The sequence below is a fragment of the Cynocephalus volans genome, chromosome 3 (genome assembly GCF_027409185.1).
Source record: "Cynocephalus volans isolate mCynVol1 chromosome 3, mCynVol1.pri, whole genome shotgun sequence".
In the NCBI taxonomy this organism is placed as follows: Eukaryota; Metazoa; Chordata; class Mammalia; order Dermoptera; family Cynocephalidae; genus Cynocephalus; species Cynocephalus volans.
The window spans coordinates 11,731,992-11,751,983 of record NC_084462.1 but is presented as its reverse complement, the minus strand read 5'-3'; the positions used below and the strand labels follow the sequence as shown (position 1 = coordinate 11,751,983).

Below are 19,992 nucleotides of genomic sequence, written 5' to 3'. Positions count from 1 at the left end.
TGTCCCCCCAAACCTCCTGAAGCTTGGATTGTGTCCCCAAGTTTTATGTATTAGAAACTTAGCCCCAACTGTGACTATTAAGAGGGTGGGAAATCCTATTATGGTAATTGAAAGGTGGAGCCTTAAAGAGGTGATTGGATTGTAGGACCATGTGGTAGTGACTGGATTAAAAATGGTGGTCAGGGGAGTGGTTCTGAGAGCTTTAAAAGAAGAGGAGAGTCTGCCTTTTTCGCTCTCTCTGCTCTCTCTGCTTCCACCATATTTCAATGTGAGACCCCTGGGTCACTGTTGCCACCACCAGATGGACTTTGGACTTCCCAACCTCAGAAACTGTAAGCAACAAATTTTGTTTTCTTTATAAATTACCCAGTTCCAAGTATTTTGCTATAAGCAACATAAGCAGACTAATACAAGTATATTCTGTACTTTTTGGATAAAATATTTTGTAGATGTCCTCCAAATCCAATTGATGTAAAGTATAGTTTTAATCCTGTGTTTCTCTGTTGACTTATTGCATAGATGATCTGTCCAATGTCAAGAGAGAAGTGTTGGGTTCTTCCACTATGATTGTATTGGGTTCTCTCTCTTTAGATCCAGTAATGTTTGCTTTATATGTCCAGTTACTCTGGTTTGGGGTGCATATGTATTTATGATTGTTATATCTTCTGTCCAGATAGAGTCCTTTATTCTTATACCATGACCTTCTTTGTCTCTTTTCACGGTTTTTAGTTTAAAATCTGTTTTATCCAATATAAGAATAGCTACTCCTGCCTATTTTGGGTTTCTATTTGTGTGGTATATCTTTTCCATCCCTTCATTTTTAGTCTATGTGTGTCTTCACAGGTGAGGTGGGTTTCTTGTAAGCAGCATATAGTTGGCTTTAATTTTTTAATCCAATAAGCCAGTCCTTGTGTTCTGAATGGGGAATTCAATCCATGTACATTTAAGGTTGGTACTGGAAGGTATTGTCATATTCCTGGCATTTCATTGATTGTCATTTGGTTTTTAAAATATCTTTTGTTTCTTTCTTCCCTTTTTATTGCTTCAGTGTTTGTTGTTTTACTGAGGTGGTAAGATATAGTTCCTTTCTTTTTCTCATTTGCATATCTGCTTTACCAGTGGGTCTTGTTCATTCTTGTGTTTTCCTAGTGGTGATTATCATTTTTTGGATTCCAGATTCAGGACTTCCTTGAGGATTTCCTGTAGGGCTGGTCAGGTGGTGGTGAAGTCTTGCAGTTTCTGTTTGTCTAGGAAATATACTATTTCTCCTTCATTTCTGAAGGATAACCTTGCTGGGTATAGTATTGGCTGGCAGTTTTTTTCCTTTAGAACTTTTAATGTATCATTCCCTTCTCTTCTAGCCTGTAGGGTTTTTGTGGAGAAATCTGCTGTTTGTCTGATGTGGACTCCCTTACAGATGACTTGATGCTTTTCTCTTGTTATTTTTAAGATTCTCTCTTTATCCTTGACTTTTGCCAGTTTGACTGTAATATGAGAGACAATGCCCAGGGGGTTCCTGAGAGATGAGATGAGGGCTGTGGGCTTCAGCCCCGCCCCTGCTGCCACATATCCAGGCCAGCAACAGACCAGCCCCGTACCTGGGGGTTTCTGAGAGATTGAGGCTGTGTGTTTCAGCCCTGCCCCCACTGCCACACATACAGGTCAGCAATGGAACCAGCTGATATCCAGGATTCCGAGACAGAGGCCAGGCCAGCCCCACCCCCACCTGCAACCAGATCCTAGAATGTACTTATTAACCACGTGTGTTTCTTTGCACTGTGACTTATCTGCTCATGTCCTTTACCAAATTTCTGCTTAGGGTTTTCTAATTCATTTTTAAGAGTTCTTTTTTCAGTAAGGATGTTAATCTTTGTGTGTGTGTGTTTTAAAGTAGAAAGTAGAATAATGTTTACCAGAGGCTGGGCGGTGTGGGGGTTGGAGGAAGATTAGGGGTGAACTAATTGGGAGAAAACTATGCTATCTACCCTAAGTGAATCATTGTGCAGGATATGCATGGATTGAAACAACACACGGTACTCCACAAAAATAAATATAAATAAAACTGACTTTTTAAAAAAGCATGTAGAGAATACACTTCTCCCCTTCAGGCATAACCTGAAACTTTCCCATTAACCTTTGTCCATCACATATTCATATGACCCCATGTAGGGACAAGAGGAGAGCTGAAAATCATAGTTTTTATTCTGGGCAGCTATGTTCCTAGTTGAGATTTGGTGGGTTTTTATTAAAGCGAGAAGAAATAATTGATCCTAGGATGATTAGCAATCTTTGTCACAGGTACTGCCTCTAGTGAGACTTAAAATGTCATAATCTGTCTAAAGAGATTCACAGAGTCTGAAATTCAGCAAGTTCTCTAGAAGCAGTAGATATTATAGCCAGAAGTCATTGAAAATATAAAGATCAATAAGACATTACCTTCCTTCAATGAATTACTCATGTATTTATTTAACCAAATTTACTAAGCCCCTAATGCATACCAGGCATTGTTCTAAGCACTGGCACTGAGCAGGACCAATGAGGTCCATGCTTCTGTAAGGCTCATGTGCTGGTCTTTATTTTCATCACACGTGAATTTCAGGCCACAGAAGATTAGAGGAAGCATTGCATTGTGCCTGGGCACTAGGGGAATTATGGAAAACTCCATAAAGAAGGCAACCTGAATCTGAGCCTTGAATATATCTACATTAAAAGGGAGGACAAGGAAGGGTATAGGATTCCTAGCAGATGGAACAGCATGTGCAAAGTCACCCAGGTATGCAGAGTAGGATACATGTAGATAATGTTGCATCTAGTGTGACTGAAAATGAAACAATATTTAGGATCTTGAATTCCTAGTTAAGGAGGTTTAGTTCTATCTTATGAACAAAAGAGCAAGAATAAAGTGATTCTTTTAATATAACAAAATCAATTTTTTTTACAAAAGCAATACATACATACCACAAACACTGATAAAAGACAGTAGAGCAAAAAGCAAAGCAAAGCAATCCCAAGGTCTTCTACACAGTGGCAACCACCATCAACATTTCATGGTATTTATTTTTTATTTTTTTCCTTTTTATGTATATATACACATTTCATTTAAAAAAATAAAACATAATTACACTGTGTGCTGTTTTATAATCTGACTTTTCCACATTGACATCTTTGGTGGCAGTAAATATCCTTACAAAAATTATTTTTCATGACACCTTAGGATTCTATTGTGTGCATGATTTTCAGTTTATTTTAACTGACCCTCTATTACTGAAGAGCCTTCTCCCAATAGTTCTTCATTAACAGCACAAAATGTTATGAACATTCTTGCAGCTACAATTGTTGCAAGCATCCTGAATTATTTTATTGGCAAAAATTTTTATAATTGCATTCTGATTCAAAGTTCATGCACACTCAGATCAGACTTTTAGGCATATTCAGAAACATTGAACAAATTTTGGTGAATAACTTTAATTGTTACTGAAATTTACAAAAAATGTTCTCACTGTTCTTGAATTTTTGGGTGTGTGCATCCTCGAAAAAACCTTATGCAAATGCATGTAAACATATATGAGTTTTTGTTTTTAAATGTTAACTCAAAGATTAAACAGTTACTTGAAATTTTACTCTAACATTTACTTTTTATTTACAAATATATTATGCTTTTATTCCAAAGTATAGGTATAACTAATTCTTGCTTTTTTGTTACATAATATTTCACAAAATTGAGGCACCATAATTTATTCACTCATTATATTATTGATGAATATTCACATACTTAAAACAATGCCACAATAAACATCCTCATACACATATTTTTACAAACCAGTGCTTTAATTTCCTTTTGAGATATTTGCAAACACGGATCAAAGTGTAGGCACACTTTAAAAATTTTAACAGATGCTATCAGGTTGCTCACCAAGAAAGTTCTAACAATTTATGCCACCACCAGAAATGAGAGTGCCCACTCTTCTAAAGCCTAACCAACTCTAGGTGTTAACAATTATTTAAATTTTTCCTGATCTGATACAGTGATGGTATAATTTGTTGTAATTAACATTTTTTCCCAAGTACCAGTGAGGTTTCTTAGATTTGTTGGTCATTTTCATCATTTTAACTATAAATTACCTGTTTATAACTGCCCCTCACCTGCTCTCATAATTATATCTTAAATATCTTAAAATTATAACTTAAAAGTAGGGCATTAACCACTTTGGAAAAGAGTTTGGGAGTTCGAGAGGATAGAGATAGAGTAGTGACTGCATTTGACATTTATTTGAAAAATTGAAATTCAAGGATTTAGATTGGGTCAAGGTATGTTATGCACATATTTTTAATGTTAATGATGATATTTATTTGATATGTACCAATAATATTAGGGTTTTTACTTCACTAAACTGAAAATTAAGACAATCAGACACTATTAAGCATGTCTATGTTCACCATTGTATCCCCAGTGCTAGTACATAAGAAGTATATAATGAATGAATATAATGGACACCTAAAAAAAGGTAAACCCAGAGTTACCACACAATCCAGCAATTCTGCAGCTGGGCATATACTCAAGAGAATTGGAAGTATATGTCCACTCAAAAATTTGTACACAAATGTTCACAGCAACATTAATTCACAATAGCCAAAATATAGAAACAGCCCAGATGTCCATCAATAGATGAACGGACAAACAAAATGTGGTTTATCCATACAATGAAATATTTTTTGGCCATAAAAAGGAATGCAGTACTGCTATATGCTGCAATATGCATGAATCTCAGCATACTGTGCTAAGTGAAAGAAGCCAGTCACAAAAGGCCACATATTATATGATTCTATATCTATGAAATGTCCAGAACAGGCAGATCTATAGCAATAGAAAGTAGATTGGTGGTTTCTTAGGGCTAAGGGCAGTGGTGTGGGGGTGGTATTGGGAATAACTTCTAATGTGCACAGGTTTCTTTTGAGGGTGATGAAAGCATCCTGGAATTAGACAGTAGTGATGGTTGCACAACTTTATGAATATATTCATACTAAAAATCGTTAAATTGTACATGCTGAAAGAGTAAAATTTATGGTATGTGAACTATATGTCAACAAAAAAATAACATATTGATAACTCAAGATCTCCCTCATGCCCTGGTCTGCTGGTCAACCTCAGGATCAGTGCAGTGTTCTATGGAAAGCTGCTAGGACTTCCTTGTTCCTCAGGCAGTAGATGATGGGGTTGCACATGGGTGTGACCACCGTGTAGATGACAGATAACACTTTGTTGAGGTCCATGGCTTCTATGCGGCTGGGACGGGCATAGATGAAGATGGTGGCTGAGTAGAAGATGCCCACCACTACTAGGTGGGAGGCACAGGTGGAGAAAGCTTTGCAGCGAGCAGCAGCTGAAGGCATGCGGAGCACAGCCCTACCAATGGCCACATAGGAAGCCATGGCCACAAGGAGGGAACCCCAGAGGATGATGATAGCAGAGATGAAGTCCACCAGTTCCGTCAAGGCCACATGAGTGCAGGACAGGTTGAGCAGAGGAGAGACATCGCAGAAAAAGTGGTTTAGGACATTGGGGCCACAGTAGGACAGGCTGGCAATGCATGCTGTTTTGATCACTGAGACCAGCAGCCCACCAAGCCATGAAGACAAGGCTAAGCTCAGGCAGACCCGGGGCCGCATGAGTAGGGGGTAGTGGAGTGGGGAACAGATTGCCACGTAGCGGTCATAGGCCATGGATGCCAGGAGGGTGCACTCAGTGCAGATAAGGGAGATGAAGAAGAAGAGTTGAGTCATGCAGGCTGTGAAGGACACATGATAGGGTCCAGTCCACAATCCCAAAAGCAGGCTGGGCATGGTCACTGTTACATAGCTCATTTCCAACAGGCTGAGGTTGCCCAAGAAGAAGTACATAGGCTTCTGGAGCTCTCTGTGACTGCAGATGAGGTAGACAATAAGTGTGTTCTCCAAGAGGATTAGCAGGTAGAGAGTCAGGAAGACGGCAAACAGGGTGTCTCTTAAGCCCAGCCTAGTGGACAAACCCAGCAATACAAACTCCTGGACTCTGGTCACGTTGCCTATCTCCAGGGACCTGTCCATCTGAAAACAAAATTTGTAGATGCAAAATATTTTGCACATCTCTCTACATCTTGCCTTTCCCTAGAGTCAAGCCATTATCTCACTTGGATAAATGAAATAACCTCTTATTGGGTCTGTCTGCTCTCAGCCTTGCCCTCTACAGTCCTTCTCCATGTAACAGCTAGTGAAGTCTTAAGAAACCACAGATTATATAGACTCACTTCCCTGCCTTAAACTCTTTAGAGGACCCCCATTATTCCTAGAGTAAACAACAAGTTCCTTATCCCAACCTTCAAACCTCCCAATGTTCTGATGTTATTCTTTCTCTTCCTCCATCTACTGAAGTCCTATGGATGTCCTTTTACTTCCTCAAATGTTCCAAGGTCCTTCCAGCCTTAGAGAATTCCCACACAAGTTCTCTTCTGTCTGGAACACCCTTCTTCCCATTCTTGCTTTTCTCATTTCTGGAAATTCTTGACATCAATTTCAATATCTTGTCCTCAAATAAGCCTTTTTGGAAATCTGATGTCAAATCCTGTGTCGTTATTTTCTATCCCTGTATTCCATTACTATATTTCAAGGTGATTACCTTGTATACTATTTTGGCGGCTGGCCGGTATGGGGATCTGAACCCTTAACCTTGGTGTTGCAAGGCTGTGCTCAAACCAACTGAGCTAACCAGGCAGCCCTAGGTGATTACCTTGTTAAATTACTTGCATGTTTCTTTGGTTGTTCATTGTTTCTCCTACTGGATTGTAAACCTCCTGAGGGCAAGGACTGTGTTTATCTTTCTCAGAACTCTATCCTCAGTACCCAGCAGAGGAGCACGTTGCCCAGTGCATTATAAGTATCCAATACATGTGTATTTAATGCATGGTGGATTGGATTTCCAGGCATCAGTCCTCTCAGTTGATTCAGCAACAAATAGTAAGGGTGTTGGCTAGGAGCACTTGGACTTTAACCTCTGATGATTGTTAAATTGGGAGGGACTCAGTGTAGTATGGCTGGAGGAACACAGGCCTTGGGGTCAGAAATCCTGCCCTGTCTGTGTATTACAGTCTCTGGCATGTTGCTTGATGTATGCAAGCCTCAGTTTTTTGCTCTGTAAGATGGGAAGAATACTACTGTCTTACGTGAGATGTTGTGGAGATTACATAAGAAAATGAAAGGGAAAGTTCTATATAAATGAGTTATTACTTTTGATAAAATTGGATCAGTTCATTTTTTATTTGGCATTTAAAAAAACTCTACAGTGGACTTCAGTGGCTCTCCTGGACATCTGGGAGTGGAGAATAATTCTCACCTCCCTTATCCCAAGTATGATTTCTCTATTGATTTAATGATATTTACTGATGAAATTTGTCACTATTTATTAGAGAAGAGAATCAGCTAGGGTAATTTTCTAGAAAAATCAATGGAAGTTTAATTTCTGATTTCTTCTAGAGAGAACTCTGTTCTCCCCCACCACCACCCAATTTTTTGTTATACGATGGTGATAATTTTTATTGCGTATTCCTGTGTTTCTAGCATTGGAACCTTTTAACAAAATGTTTCATTCATTTCTCCATACCTTTAAAAGTAGGTGTCATTTTTCTTATTGTTAAAGATGAGGAGCCTGAAGTTCCCAGAGGCTACAATTAGGAAGGAAGGACATTGAGATTTTTCAAATCAGTTTTATCTTATTTTACTACCAAACACAGTGCCTTGCATGAGATTGTATTATTTATGAAAGGAGTAATGCATGGCTTTGAATGAATGGAGGGTCTATGACCTTGTCTCTCAAATTTTGGTCTGTAGACCAATGGCATCAGCAGCACCTGGGTGCTAATAGAAATGCAGAAGCTAAGTGCTACCTTCCTCCCCACTGAACTACTAAATCAGAATCTGCATCGTAATAAAACCCCTGGATGATATCTATGCAGATTAGAGCTTGAAAAACACTGGTACAGAAGAGAAGGAAAACAATTTTTAGTAAAGTCAGGAAAATTCCTGGACTCTGGCCAATAATATATCCTAGCAACCCAAAGCCTACAAAATACAAAATAAGAGCTTATTGTATCAAATACGGTATTGGGTGATGTAAGCCCAGACATATAGGACTGATATAATATTAAAAATGAATTTATTGAGCATATATATCATAATCCAGGTATTTTACATAATTCTCTTATTTAAGCCTTAAAATAATCTTAAAAGATGAAATTGTATTTGCCTACATTATGCACTTTACACAGTCACAACAATTCCTTGAACTTGTTAAGACAAGTGAACAGGTATGATGTGGGGGGGAGGGGAGAGAGGGAGGGGGGAAAGAGGAATGGGTAAAGGGCCATGAAAATCAACTACAATGTATATTGAGAAGTTAAAATTAAAAAATGAATAAATAAATAAATAAAAATATTTTAAATTATATATGCAAACTCGGCAAAAATTCAAATGGTACTAAACTATATAGAGGAAAAGATACTTTTCCCTTCTGTTTCTATTCTGCTTTGCAGATGTAATTGCGCTTACTGATTTCTTGTGCATCTTCTCTAAATTCTCTGCTTAATCAAAATTATGTGTGCATGTGTTTTGTGAAGATGATGGAAGATTATATGTAATATATACACAGTGCATTACGTATAAAATTTTATATGTGTATGCATATGTGTGTGTGTAATCACCCCCTCATTTAAGCACAAATTTCACGCACTATACACATTGTTCTGCACCTTGCACAACTTGACAGTATACATTGGAAATTATTTCATATTAGTATGAATTTAACTACATTGTTCTTTTAAATAGCTGTATTGAGTTATTGTATCAAATTTTATTTTCCAGTCTCACTTTGATGAATATTTAGGATTTTTTCCCCAGTCACTTGATCCTATCTACAATGCCACATAAATAGTTCTCGTGCATGTCTTTAAGCACATTTGGAAGCACATCTCTGAGAGCCAGTTTTAGAAGTAGATTTATCACTTAAAAGTGTATACTCATTTAAAATTAAAAAGAGCCAAATTTCCACTCCCAAAAGATGTCTGATTCTCCTAGCTACCAGTAGTACATGAGAATGCCTGTTTCTCTACATCTCCACCAATAATTTATATTATCTACCTTCTGATCTTTAAAAACTTGATCAGCAACAATAATATCTGTTGGTAGTTTTTAATCCCCAGTCCAGTATTTCTCAAAGAGCAGTGCATGTGCTTAAGTAGTAGGTAGAATAACTTTAGCTGGCATACAAGGGTACTACCAAAAGTTCATGGAAAATAAAATTAAAAAATAATACAAAATTTTTCATGAATTGTTTGAAGTACCCTCATATATGCAAGACTTTTAATAATGCTGATTCACCTAATGTTATTTTTACTCTTTTGCCAATTCTATTTCAGTCCTACTGATTACATGAGGGGAAAGGTCCCAATTTGGTGCTAGTGTGCCTGGAATTTCTTACTAACATTTTCTAAGCTTTATTTTAACAAACAGGGAGAAGCCTTCAGGCTTTTCAGTGTTGAAATTGTAGAGCTAGAACATGCTGCCGATATTTTATCAGATTTTTTTCCTATGATTATCTTTTATTTATGGCAAGTGGTACTATTTTTTCTTCTCTAGAAAGGTATAAAGTTTCTTTTAGAAATAAATTTTGGTAAGAAAAGTAAGTTGGATTAAAGAAAGATGTGAAGTAAACAGTAGGCCAGGCAGCACAGAGGCATAGCAAAAATTTAGAAAATTGTATTTGAGTGTTTGGAGCTTAAGAAATACTAAGCCAATGAATCTTAATCTTACACATGGGGAACTGAGGACCCATGGTTGTTGTTAGAGCTGCAGAGAAGTCTGTGTTGAGCCCACAATAGTGGTTGGAGCTGTCTCAGGTACAAAAACAAACATTGGCCCTGTGAGCTACCCAGTGCCCAGGGAGCTACCCTTGGTCACCTTAAACCTTAAACTCTTTCACAAAGTCTTCCCTGGCATAGCTCATCAACTACATCTGTCCCAACTAAACAGCACAGATGGTGTTAATTCTAGCCTGTCTTCTGCCTTTTATGAGGATTTTCTTCAAAGCAAAACAGACACATCATTGAATCCTGGATATGACACTTCCCCTCTAAGATGCCTTTTTTTTTTTTTTTTTTTTGTCTTTTTCATGACCGGCACTCAGCCAGTGAGTGCACTGGCCAGTCCTATATGGGATCCGAACCCGCGGCGGGATCGTCGCTGCGCTCCCAAGCGCTGCACTCTCCTGAGTGCGCCACGGGGCCGGCCCTAAGATGCCTTTAAGTAAATAACTTAACCTCTCTAAAACCCAGTTGGCTCATAAATAAATTCTGGGATTCTGGGTGCCAACGTGAACACTGGAAATAACAGTAATTCCTGTTTTTAACATTTGCCTAGTGTCAAATGTTGTCATGTTATTTATTCGTATTTGTATTTTACTCCCATCACAACACTGAGAGGTAAATAGTAATGTTCCCATTATACAGATATAGAAACTAAGGATCAAAGAGTCCAATAGTTTCCCCAAATTCTCCCAGCAGTAATTAATAGAACACAGATTCGACTTCCCAGGTCTGGATGGTTCTATACCCTTTGCTTTTCCTCTTCATCCTTTTGGATTTTTTGGTAGTAGTTTAATTTTCATATTGTTTTTGAAAGATGTTGGCCAAAATGGAGAAGAAAATTGTTCTTCCACTCTAGGGAGAGAATGTTAGGGCTGGAAAATCTATTGAAGGCATTCAGTTTGACATCCTTATCTTATATAGGTGGAAACTGAAAATATCTACACATATACAAGCATTGTGGTTGATGTTATGATTATATAGTTAGAATGGATCTGAGTTTCCCAAAATGCCATACATGAAGTGGCTGCAGCTATAACTGCTTGGGATTCTGGACAAAGATTCTACAGGTAGGGCCCTACTTCATCATCCCAATGATCCTATGCAGTAATGTTTCTTAACCTCATTTTATCAATGAGAAATCAGAGCCTTAGAAAGTAGATGGCATTTATTTGTTCAAGGTCTCTCAGCAAATTATGGAGCTGGTACTCCATTCAGTTTGGTTTACAGATGAAGATCTGCATTCTGAAGCCATATTCACTTGATTACTTCACTGCTCTGGGTCTTAATTCTCTTGCTTATAAATATAACCTCATGGAATATTAAATGAAGCAATGAGGTTAACATGCTTGATGTTCTACTGAATTCTGATTCTTTAGGTTGGAACTGTTCCAAGTTCTGAAACAAGTGTCTTGCATCTGCCCTGAGAGTGTTCTCCCATCCCAAGGAAACTGTCCTTGGTCCTGAATACAACCCTCCAGACAAGTAGCTTTAGCCCTGGGTGGTGGAGCTCCCCTTGGTTTTAGACAAGAACACCTCAAATGCCCTCTTTCATTTCTCTTTCCCCTCATTGGACTTTTCTCTTCCATTCTCTACTTTCTCCACTTTCCTGCTTCTGTTCATAATTCTTCTCTTCATCCCTGCTCCAGACTTACCTCTGCCATGAAGTCCCATTGCTCAAACCTCACAGCCGGTCATGTTAGATACCAAGAGGTGTTTTTTTTTTTTTTTCTTTTTTTTTTGGCTTATCTTACAAAAGAAACAATATATTTAATTTCAAAAGACACTTTGAAATTCTTCAGTCAAGAATCAAAGTACTAAAGGACTATTTAGAATTTCTGCCTTATCCTAGAAACATTTATCAAGCATCCATAATAAGCTGTGCACTGTGCCAGGCACAGTGAATGTATGGAGATGAACAAGATTTGGTCCCTCAAGAGGAGTTTTCTATTTGCTGCTCTCTTATTGGCTACACCTGGAACAGTTACTTAACCTATCTGATTCTCAATAGCCTCTTCTTAAATAATGGATATAATTTTCTTCATCTCAAATTATATAATACCTCCACCATTAGAGAAGAGTCAGATAGACTTGGCCTTAAATATTAGAACCTCCATTTAATAGCTGTGAGACACTGAACAAGTTACATGTCCTCATAGAGCCTCAGTTTCCTTGTATGCAAACTGGGAATTACTTTAGTACTTAGTTTACAGGCTTGTCACATGCCAAGTTTCTGAACATGGTAAAGAATAAATATTATTTATTATTATTAAATAATATGCCATCCAAAAATAGATACCATCTTTATTACACATACATTGCTTTATGAATCCAGGATGTAAATCATTCTATTAGTGGAGCATTATTGTATGTGTTTTTCAGAAGAAGAGTTAAAGCTCAGATAGGCACAGAAACTTGACCAAGGTCACACAACTAATAAGTAGCAAATCCAGCAATCAAACCTGGGTCTATTTGATTCTAAAGCCAGTGATCATTGCTCTAGGCTTTGCTGCCTCTCTTTGTGAAAGAAGTTACGCATGTTCAAATCTGTACAATAAAGCTATTCTTTTGCTTGACCTCCAAATTATATTCTAGTGCTAGCATTTTAATCTATTCTAAGAGGAGGCATTCATGTAAACAACAAACAGCAAGGCAAAGTAGAGGTTTGAGGAAGGAGTTGTTACTTCTAGAAGGAAGAACTGGTAAAAATTCAAGCAGGATCTCACATTTTAGCTGCACCTTGAAAAATTAGTCGAATTCTGAAAGGCAAAGAGTATGTAGAGTGATGGGCAACCCAGGAAGAAGGAACTGCCCCAGCAAAGGCATGCAAGTGTGATCATACTTCTGCCAAACTCACTCAGCTGGTCAGGAACGCCGTACTGGATTTTCATCTCACAGACCAGACGTTCCTTTTCAATCATCCCTGAGAGAAATCTTGGTATGGCAGGAAGAATTCAGGTTTATAATCACATGGACCTGGACTCAAACTCCAAATCCTTCACTGCTCAGTTGAATGAAGTCATGCACTTTGTACTTACTATGACTGACCCTCAGTTTCTCTATCTGTAAAATAAGAACTGAATATATAACTACATCATAGAATTACCAGGAAGATTAGTGGAGATAATGGGAGAAAAGCACTTAACAAAGTGCCTGGAAAAAAGTAGATGTGCTATAAACACCACTTCCTTTCTTCTCATTTGATCTTCCCTTCCTTTACCACCCATCCCACAAATGGTCCTTTCAGTCTTCTTACCTGAGTATCTCAAGTAAGATGGGTCTATCAGAAGGGAGACAGGATTTCTTCTTCCTTCCTGGGGTCTCTGGTCAGTAACCAGTTGGCCTGAACACCCACTCAGGGACAGAATATTCAAAAATGGAGCCAGAGTGTCCAGTAATCAGAAGACAAGAGCGTCTCCTTGAGATCACACCACCGTGAATGGAGCTGTCCTTGGACCTGAGCTCAGAACCCCCCGTGATCCTCCTCACCCCACTACCCACTGCATACTCTGAACTGGGTATTGTCTGGGCACTGCCAAGTTGCCCCCGTCCTGATAACCAGCTGAAACGAAAGCTAAGGATCTCTGGGACCTCCCCTAATCTCTGTGGAATTAAAGAGCAGATGGGATTTTTTTTTTCTGAATCTTTATTGGACTTGAAGAAAGAGAGCAAATATATTTCTAATGTAAAAGTCACCTTTAGGTCATATCGATATGCATACATGATACCCTATCGTGTGATAGAACATGTGACGTGTGCTGGAAACATAAAAATAAGTCAGACTTCATTCCTGTTTCAAGGTCTGTAGTAAACGCAGGTATAAAAATAGATGAGGACCAGAGACTGGGAAAGCATAGAGAAAGACTAGTCTAGTCTAAGGCTTATAGGACACTTTCTGAATGCTATGGTAATGAAGCTAAATGTCCAGGAAACCTTCTAAGATTGCCTACATTTAGCCCAAGTCAAGAAACACTCCATATGTATAGACATATACTGAGTCCTAAGTAAGATTTAAAAATAAACACTCTTCCTGTTGCCTTCTGTACAAATTCAGAATTATTCAATATGGCATTTAAGGCTCTTCACAATATAGATCCTAGATGGCTTTTCTGCCTCATTTGCTGTCATTCTCCACTGTTTCAAACTCCTCACCATGCCTGGAGCAGCGTGTTTACTTTCATGCTTCTGTATCTTGGCTTATTCTAATCCCTCTGCCTGAAATATCCTCTCGTTTCCCCTTTCCTACGGGAAAAATATGATTCACCCTTTGAGGTTGAGTTACTTGGAGAAGCTAAACTTGCCTCCTTTATCACTGATCCTAATGCCCCCACCACCACCCCTTTTTACTTTCTGGATTTATTTATTTATTTTTGCTGCCAATATATCTGCACTTTATTTTTTAAATTGAAATGTATTGATTATATATATTTGTTGGGTACAGTTACATTTCAGTGCATGTATACAATGCGTGATGATCAAATCAGGATAATTAACATATTCATAACTGCAAAATTGAATCATTTCTTAATGATGAGGACATTTTATCTCCTCTCTTCTAGGTAATTGAAAACGTGCAGTAAGTTATTGTTAATTATAGATGCCTAGCTTGGCTGAACACCAATAGAGCTTTTTTTCCCCATATAGCCATTTTGTGTCTATTAATCACCCTCTCACTATACCCATAACCCACTTCTTTTCTCCTGCCTCTAGTAGCTATAGTTCTGCTCTCTCCTTTTGAAAGTTAAACTTATTTTTAATTTTTCTTTAGCTCCTATGTACAAGTGAGAACATGTGGCATTTCTCTTTCTGTGCCTCACTTATTTCATAACTTTCCAAGCTAATCCATGCTGCTGCAAATAGCAGAATTTCATTTTTTTTATGGCTGAGAAGTTTTCCATTGTGTATACATACCACATTTTCCTTATCCAATTGTCCGTTGATGAACATTCAGGTTGGTTCCAAATCATGGCTATTGTGAACAGAGCTGCAATAAACATGGGACTACAGGTATCTCTTTGAAATGTTGATTTCCATTCCTTTGGGTATATACCCAGTGGTGGAATTGCTGGATTGTATGGTAGCTCTATCTGTAGTTGTTTGAGAAATCTCCATACTGTTTTCCATAATGGCAGTACTAATTTACAATCCTACCCACAGTGTATAAGGCATATACTAGCATATACGTTTTCTGCATCGTCATCAGCATTTATTATTTTCTGTCTTTTTGATAATAGCCATTCTAACTGCGGTGAGATAATATATCATGGTGATTTTGGTGATTTTGATGGTTTCTATTTGCATTTCTCCGATGATTAGTGATGTTGAGCATTTTTTCATATATCTGTTGGCCATTTGTATGTCTTCTTTTGAGAAATATCTATTCAGCTCATTTGCCCATTTTTAAATCAGATTATTAGATTTTCTTTTGAACTATTGAGTTGTTGGAGTTCCTTGTATATTCTGAATATTAATTCCTTTTCGGATGCATAGTTGGCAAATATATCCTCCCATTCTGCAGATTGTCTTTTGGCTCTGTTGATTGTTTCCCTTGCTGTGCAGAGGCTTTTTAGTTTCTTATAATCTCATTTGATTATTTTTGCTTCTGTTGCCTGTACTTTTGAGGTCTTATTCATAAAGTCTTTGCACAGTCCTATGTCCTGAAACATTTCCCCTGTGTTTTCTTCTAGAAGTTTTATAGTTTCAGGTCTTACATTTAAGTATTTCATCTATTTTGACTTGATTTGGGTATATGGTTTGAGGCAGGGGTCTAGTTTCATTCTTCTTCACGTGGATATCCAGTTTTCCCAGCACCATTCATTGAAAAGACTGTTCTTTCCCCAATGTATGTTGTCAGTGACTTTGTTGAAGATCAGTTGGTTGTACACACCCAGATTAATTTCTTGGTTCTCTATTCCATTCCATTGGTCCATTTGACTGTTTTTATGCCAGTATCATGCTGTTTTGATTACTGCAACTTTGTAGTATATTGTGAACCCAGGTAGTGCAATGTCTCCAGCTTTATTCTGTTTGTTCAGGATTGCCTTAGCTATTCCAGGTCTTTTGTTTTCCATATGAACATTAGGATTGTTTTTTTCTGTTTCTGTGAAAAATGTCATGGGTATTTTGATCAGGATTTCATTGAATCTGTAGACTGCTTTGGGTAATATGAACATTTTCACAACATATATTCTTAGAATCCAGGAATATGGAATATCTTTCCATTTCCTTATGTCTTCTTTAATTTCTTTCATTAGGATTTTATAGTTTTCAGTGTAGCAACCTGTTTCACCTACTTGGTTAAATTTATTCCTAGGTATTCTATTTTTTTTTTTTTTGGTAGCTATTATAAATGAGCTTGCTTTCTTGATCAATTTTTCTGCTAGTTCATTGCTGACGTATAGAAACACTACTGGTTTTTGCACATGATTTTGTACTCTCCAACTTTACTGATTTTGTTTAGCAGTTCCAAGAGTTTTTTGGTAGAGTCTTTAGATTTTTCTACATATAAGATCATGTCGTCTGCAAACAGGGCCAACATCAGGATGATGTTAGCTGTGGCCTTGTCATATATGACTTTTACTGTGTAGAGGTACTTTTTATTGCTCAGGATTGCTTTGGCTATTTGGGGCTTTCTTGTTCCATATGAATGTTAGGATTGTTTTTTCTATTTCTGTGAGGAATGTCATTGGTATTTTGATGAGGATTGCATTGAATCTATGGACTGATTTTTAGTATGAACATTTTCACAATGTTAATTCTTCCAATCCAGGAGCAAGGAATGTCTTTCTGTCTTTTTGTGTCCTCTTTAATTTCCCTCAGCAGTGATTTGTAGTTCTCATTCTGGAGGTATTTTACATCATTCATTAACTTTAATCCTAGGTATTTTATTATTTTTTCTTTGGTGACTATTATAAATGGGGTAGCTTTCTTGATTTCCTTTTCTGCTAGTTCACTGTTGGAGTATTAAAATGCTACCGATTTTTGCATGTTGATTTTGTATCCTGCAAATTTGCTGAAATTGTTTATCAACTCTAAGAGTTTTTTGGTAGTGTTTTTAGGCTTTACCATATATAGGATCATGTCATCTGCAAACAAGGACAATTTGACTTTGTCTTTTGCAATCTGGATGCCCTTTATCTCTTTCTCTTGCCTAATTGCTCTGGCTAGTACTTTCAGTACTGTGTTAAATAGAAGTGGTGAGAGTGGGCCTCATTGTCTTGTTCCCACTCTTCAGGGAAAATCTTTCAACTTTTCCCCATTTAGGATGATATTGACTGTGGGTTTGTCATATGCAGCTTCTATGGTGTTGAGATGCTTTCCTTCTATACCTAAATTGCTAGGTCTTTATCACAAAGGAAGTTGAATTTTGTCAAATGCTTTTTCAACATCTATTGAGATAATTATGTGGTTTTGTCCTAGATTTTGTTGATGGGTATACCATATTTATTAACTTGCATTACGTTGAACCATCCTTACATCCCTGGGATGAATCCCCCTTGATCATGGTGTATAATTTCTTTGATGCGTTGCTGTATTCTATTTGCTGATATGTTATTGAGGATTTTGCATCTATGTTCATCAAAGATATTGGCCTATAGTTTTCCTTTTCCTTGTTGTTGTGTCTTTGTCTGGTTTTGGTATCAGGGTGATGTTGGCCTCATAGAATGAGTTTGGAAGAATGGCCTCTGTTTCAATTTTTTGGAATAGTTTGAAGAGAATTGGTATTAATTCCTCTTTCAAGGGTTGGTAGAATTCAGCAGCAAATCCATCTGGTCCTGGGCTTTTCTTTGCTGGGGGACTGCTGATTACTGATTCAATCTTATTGCATGTTATTGGTCTGTTCAGTTTTTCTATGTCTTCTTTATTCAGTGTTGGTAATTTTTATGTGTCCAGAAATTTGTCCATTTCCTCTAGGTTTTCAAATTTGTTGATATATAGTTGTTCATAATAGTTCTAATGATTCTTTGTACTTCTGTGGTATTGGTTGTCATGTCCCCATTTTCATTCCTAATTTTTGTTCTTTGAGTTTTCTCTTCTTCCACTATTATTTCATTGAATTTTTTTTCAATGCCTTTTCCTTTCTCCTCCTCTTCTGGAACACCCATGATTCAGATGCTTGTGTGCTTCAGATTGCCTTTTAGCTCTCTTAGATTTTCTTCATTTTTTAAAATTCTATTTCTTTCTTTCTTTCCTTCTTTCTTTCTTTCTTTTCTTTTCTTTTCTTTTTTGTTTTGTCCACCTGGGTTATTTCAAAAAGACCACCTTCCAGATCAGAAATTCTTTCTTCTTCTTGCTCTAGCTGACCTTTTAAACTCTCAGTTGTGTTTTTAATTTCTTTGAATGAATCCTTCAGTTCCAGAAGCTCTGATACATTCTTTTCTATGGCATTAATCTCCTTGTTTATTTCCTCTTTCAGGTCCTGGATACTTTTTCTCATTTCATCGTGTTATCTAACCGAGACTCCTTGTATCTTATTGAATTTCTTAAGTTTGCTGCTCGGGATTCCTTTTCTGTCATGTCAAGGACTTCCTGCTCTATAGGGTATGATACTTGAGAAGTATTAAATTCCTTCTGTGGTGTCACATTTTTTCTATTGTCTTTTCATATTTCTAATATCTCTGCATTGTTGCCTACTCATCTGGTAGAGCAGTTGCTTTTTCTAGGACTCTGGAGTGGACTTCGAGGAGAGGGAGTTCCTGTTGTAGATGTGTTTTATAATGACCATCGAGTGGGGTATTTTAGTATTGGTTCCAGGTAGATGCAGAACTATAGTCTATATGTGTGTACTTCAGTCAAATTCAGTGTTGGAATTGCATGTGAGTGCCTTTGTGGCCTTGCATGTGGTCCTCGGGGCACTTAGCAATTCCTTGTTGAGGTTGGTGACACCGTGTTTCTTCATCCAGGATATGGGTAAGCTGTCAAATTCTTGGAGGAAGTGCTTTCATGCCCTGTCAATCTTTGGCTGTTATGGGTGATGTTGGGCAGGCCTGTTGGCACCCTGACTACCTTTCCCTGACCCTGATGGGTGCACTGGGGTCTACTGGTGCTCCTAAGTTTGAATGGGTGACCCTAGGAAGGTTTTCTCTTCTTTCCTACAGGCAGATGCTCCTTCTGGGACCTTGCTTCCCAGTTGGGTGATGGGTTGGTAGTGATTGGAAATTTTCTGCCTTACTCTATTTGAGTATCCTGGGTTTCTGTATCCTCAGAGGGGTCTGAATGTGTCTCTCCCTGGGTGAAGACAGTCCAGTGGGCTTCACACATACCTCCCACCTCTAGGTGTGCTACCGCATATAGCAGTGTAATTCCCCCTGTGGGTTGGGTCACCGGGTCACGGGTCTGTGCTCACTCACCTCTTTCCCTGGGCTCCACTGGTGACTCTCCTTTTGTCTATCCCTTATAGGGCTACCTATAAAGCAGAGGTGGCTGCTGGTGTGGCAGAGGTGGAAGTTTCTGTGGCAGTGGCTGTAGGACCACTCATTCAGTACTGGTGTCTGTGGCAGTGGCAGGGAGCGCTGCTGCCAGCAAGGCAGCTAGTGAGCTGGTGCCATCAGTTGGGGGGCTTGCTGATGGGGCATGCAACTTTCCAGGGGCCAGCAAGGTGACTAGTCAGGTGCCATCAGTCGTGGGGCTTGCAGTCTATATCTCTCCCAATACTTGAAAAGTTCTCAGGTATTGTTTCGTTAAATAGATTTCAGTGGCTTTTCCTTTCTCTTCCCCTTCTGGAACACCCATAATATGGATGTTTGTATGCTTAAGGTTGTCCCATAGATCTCATAAGCTCTCTTCATTCAAAAAGAATCGTTTTTCTTTTTGTCTACGTGGGTTATTTCAAAAAGCCTGTCTTCGAGTTCAGAAACTCTTTCTTTTGCTTACACTAACCAGTTGTTTAAGCTCTCAGTTGTATTTTTTATTTCATTGAATTAATTATTCAGTTCCTGGATTTCTGCTTGCTTCTTTTTTAAGATATCTATCGTGTTGTTAAATTTGTTCTTCAGATCCTGGATTGCTTTTCCCTCATTTAGTTGTGCTGTTTTTCTGTATTTTCTTGCTTCTCATTGTGTTTCCTTAAGATTATTGTTTGGAATTCCTTTTCAGGTATTTTATA

General features: G+C 38.0%; 1 protein-coding gene across 1 annotated transcript; it reads right to left on the bottom strand.

The window, feature by feature from the left end:
• Window positions 1-5,151: 5,151 nt before the first annotated feature.
• LOC134371798 (olfactory receptor 6Z7) lies at window positions 5,152-6,084 on the bottom strand. The gene has a single exon (XM_063088643.1). The coding sequence runs from the start codon at window positions 6,082-6,084 to the stop codon at window positions 5,152-5,154; it is 933 nt and encodes a 310-aa protein (XP_062944713.1).
• Between the last annotated feature and the right edge of the window lie 13,908 nt (window positions 6,085-19,992).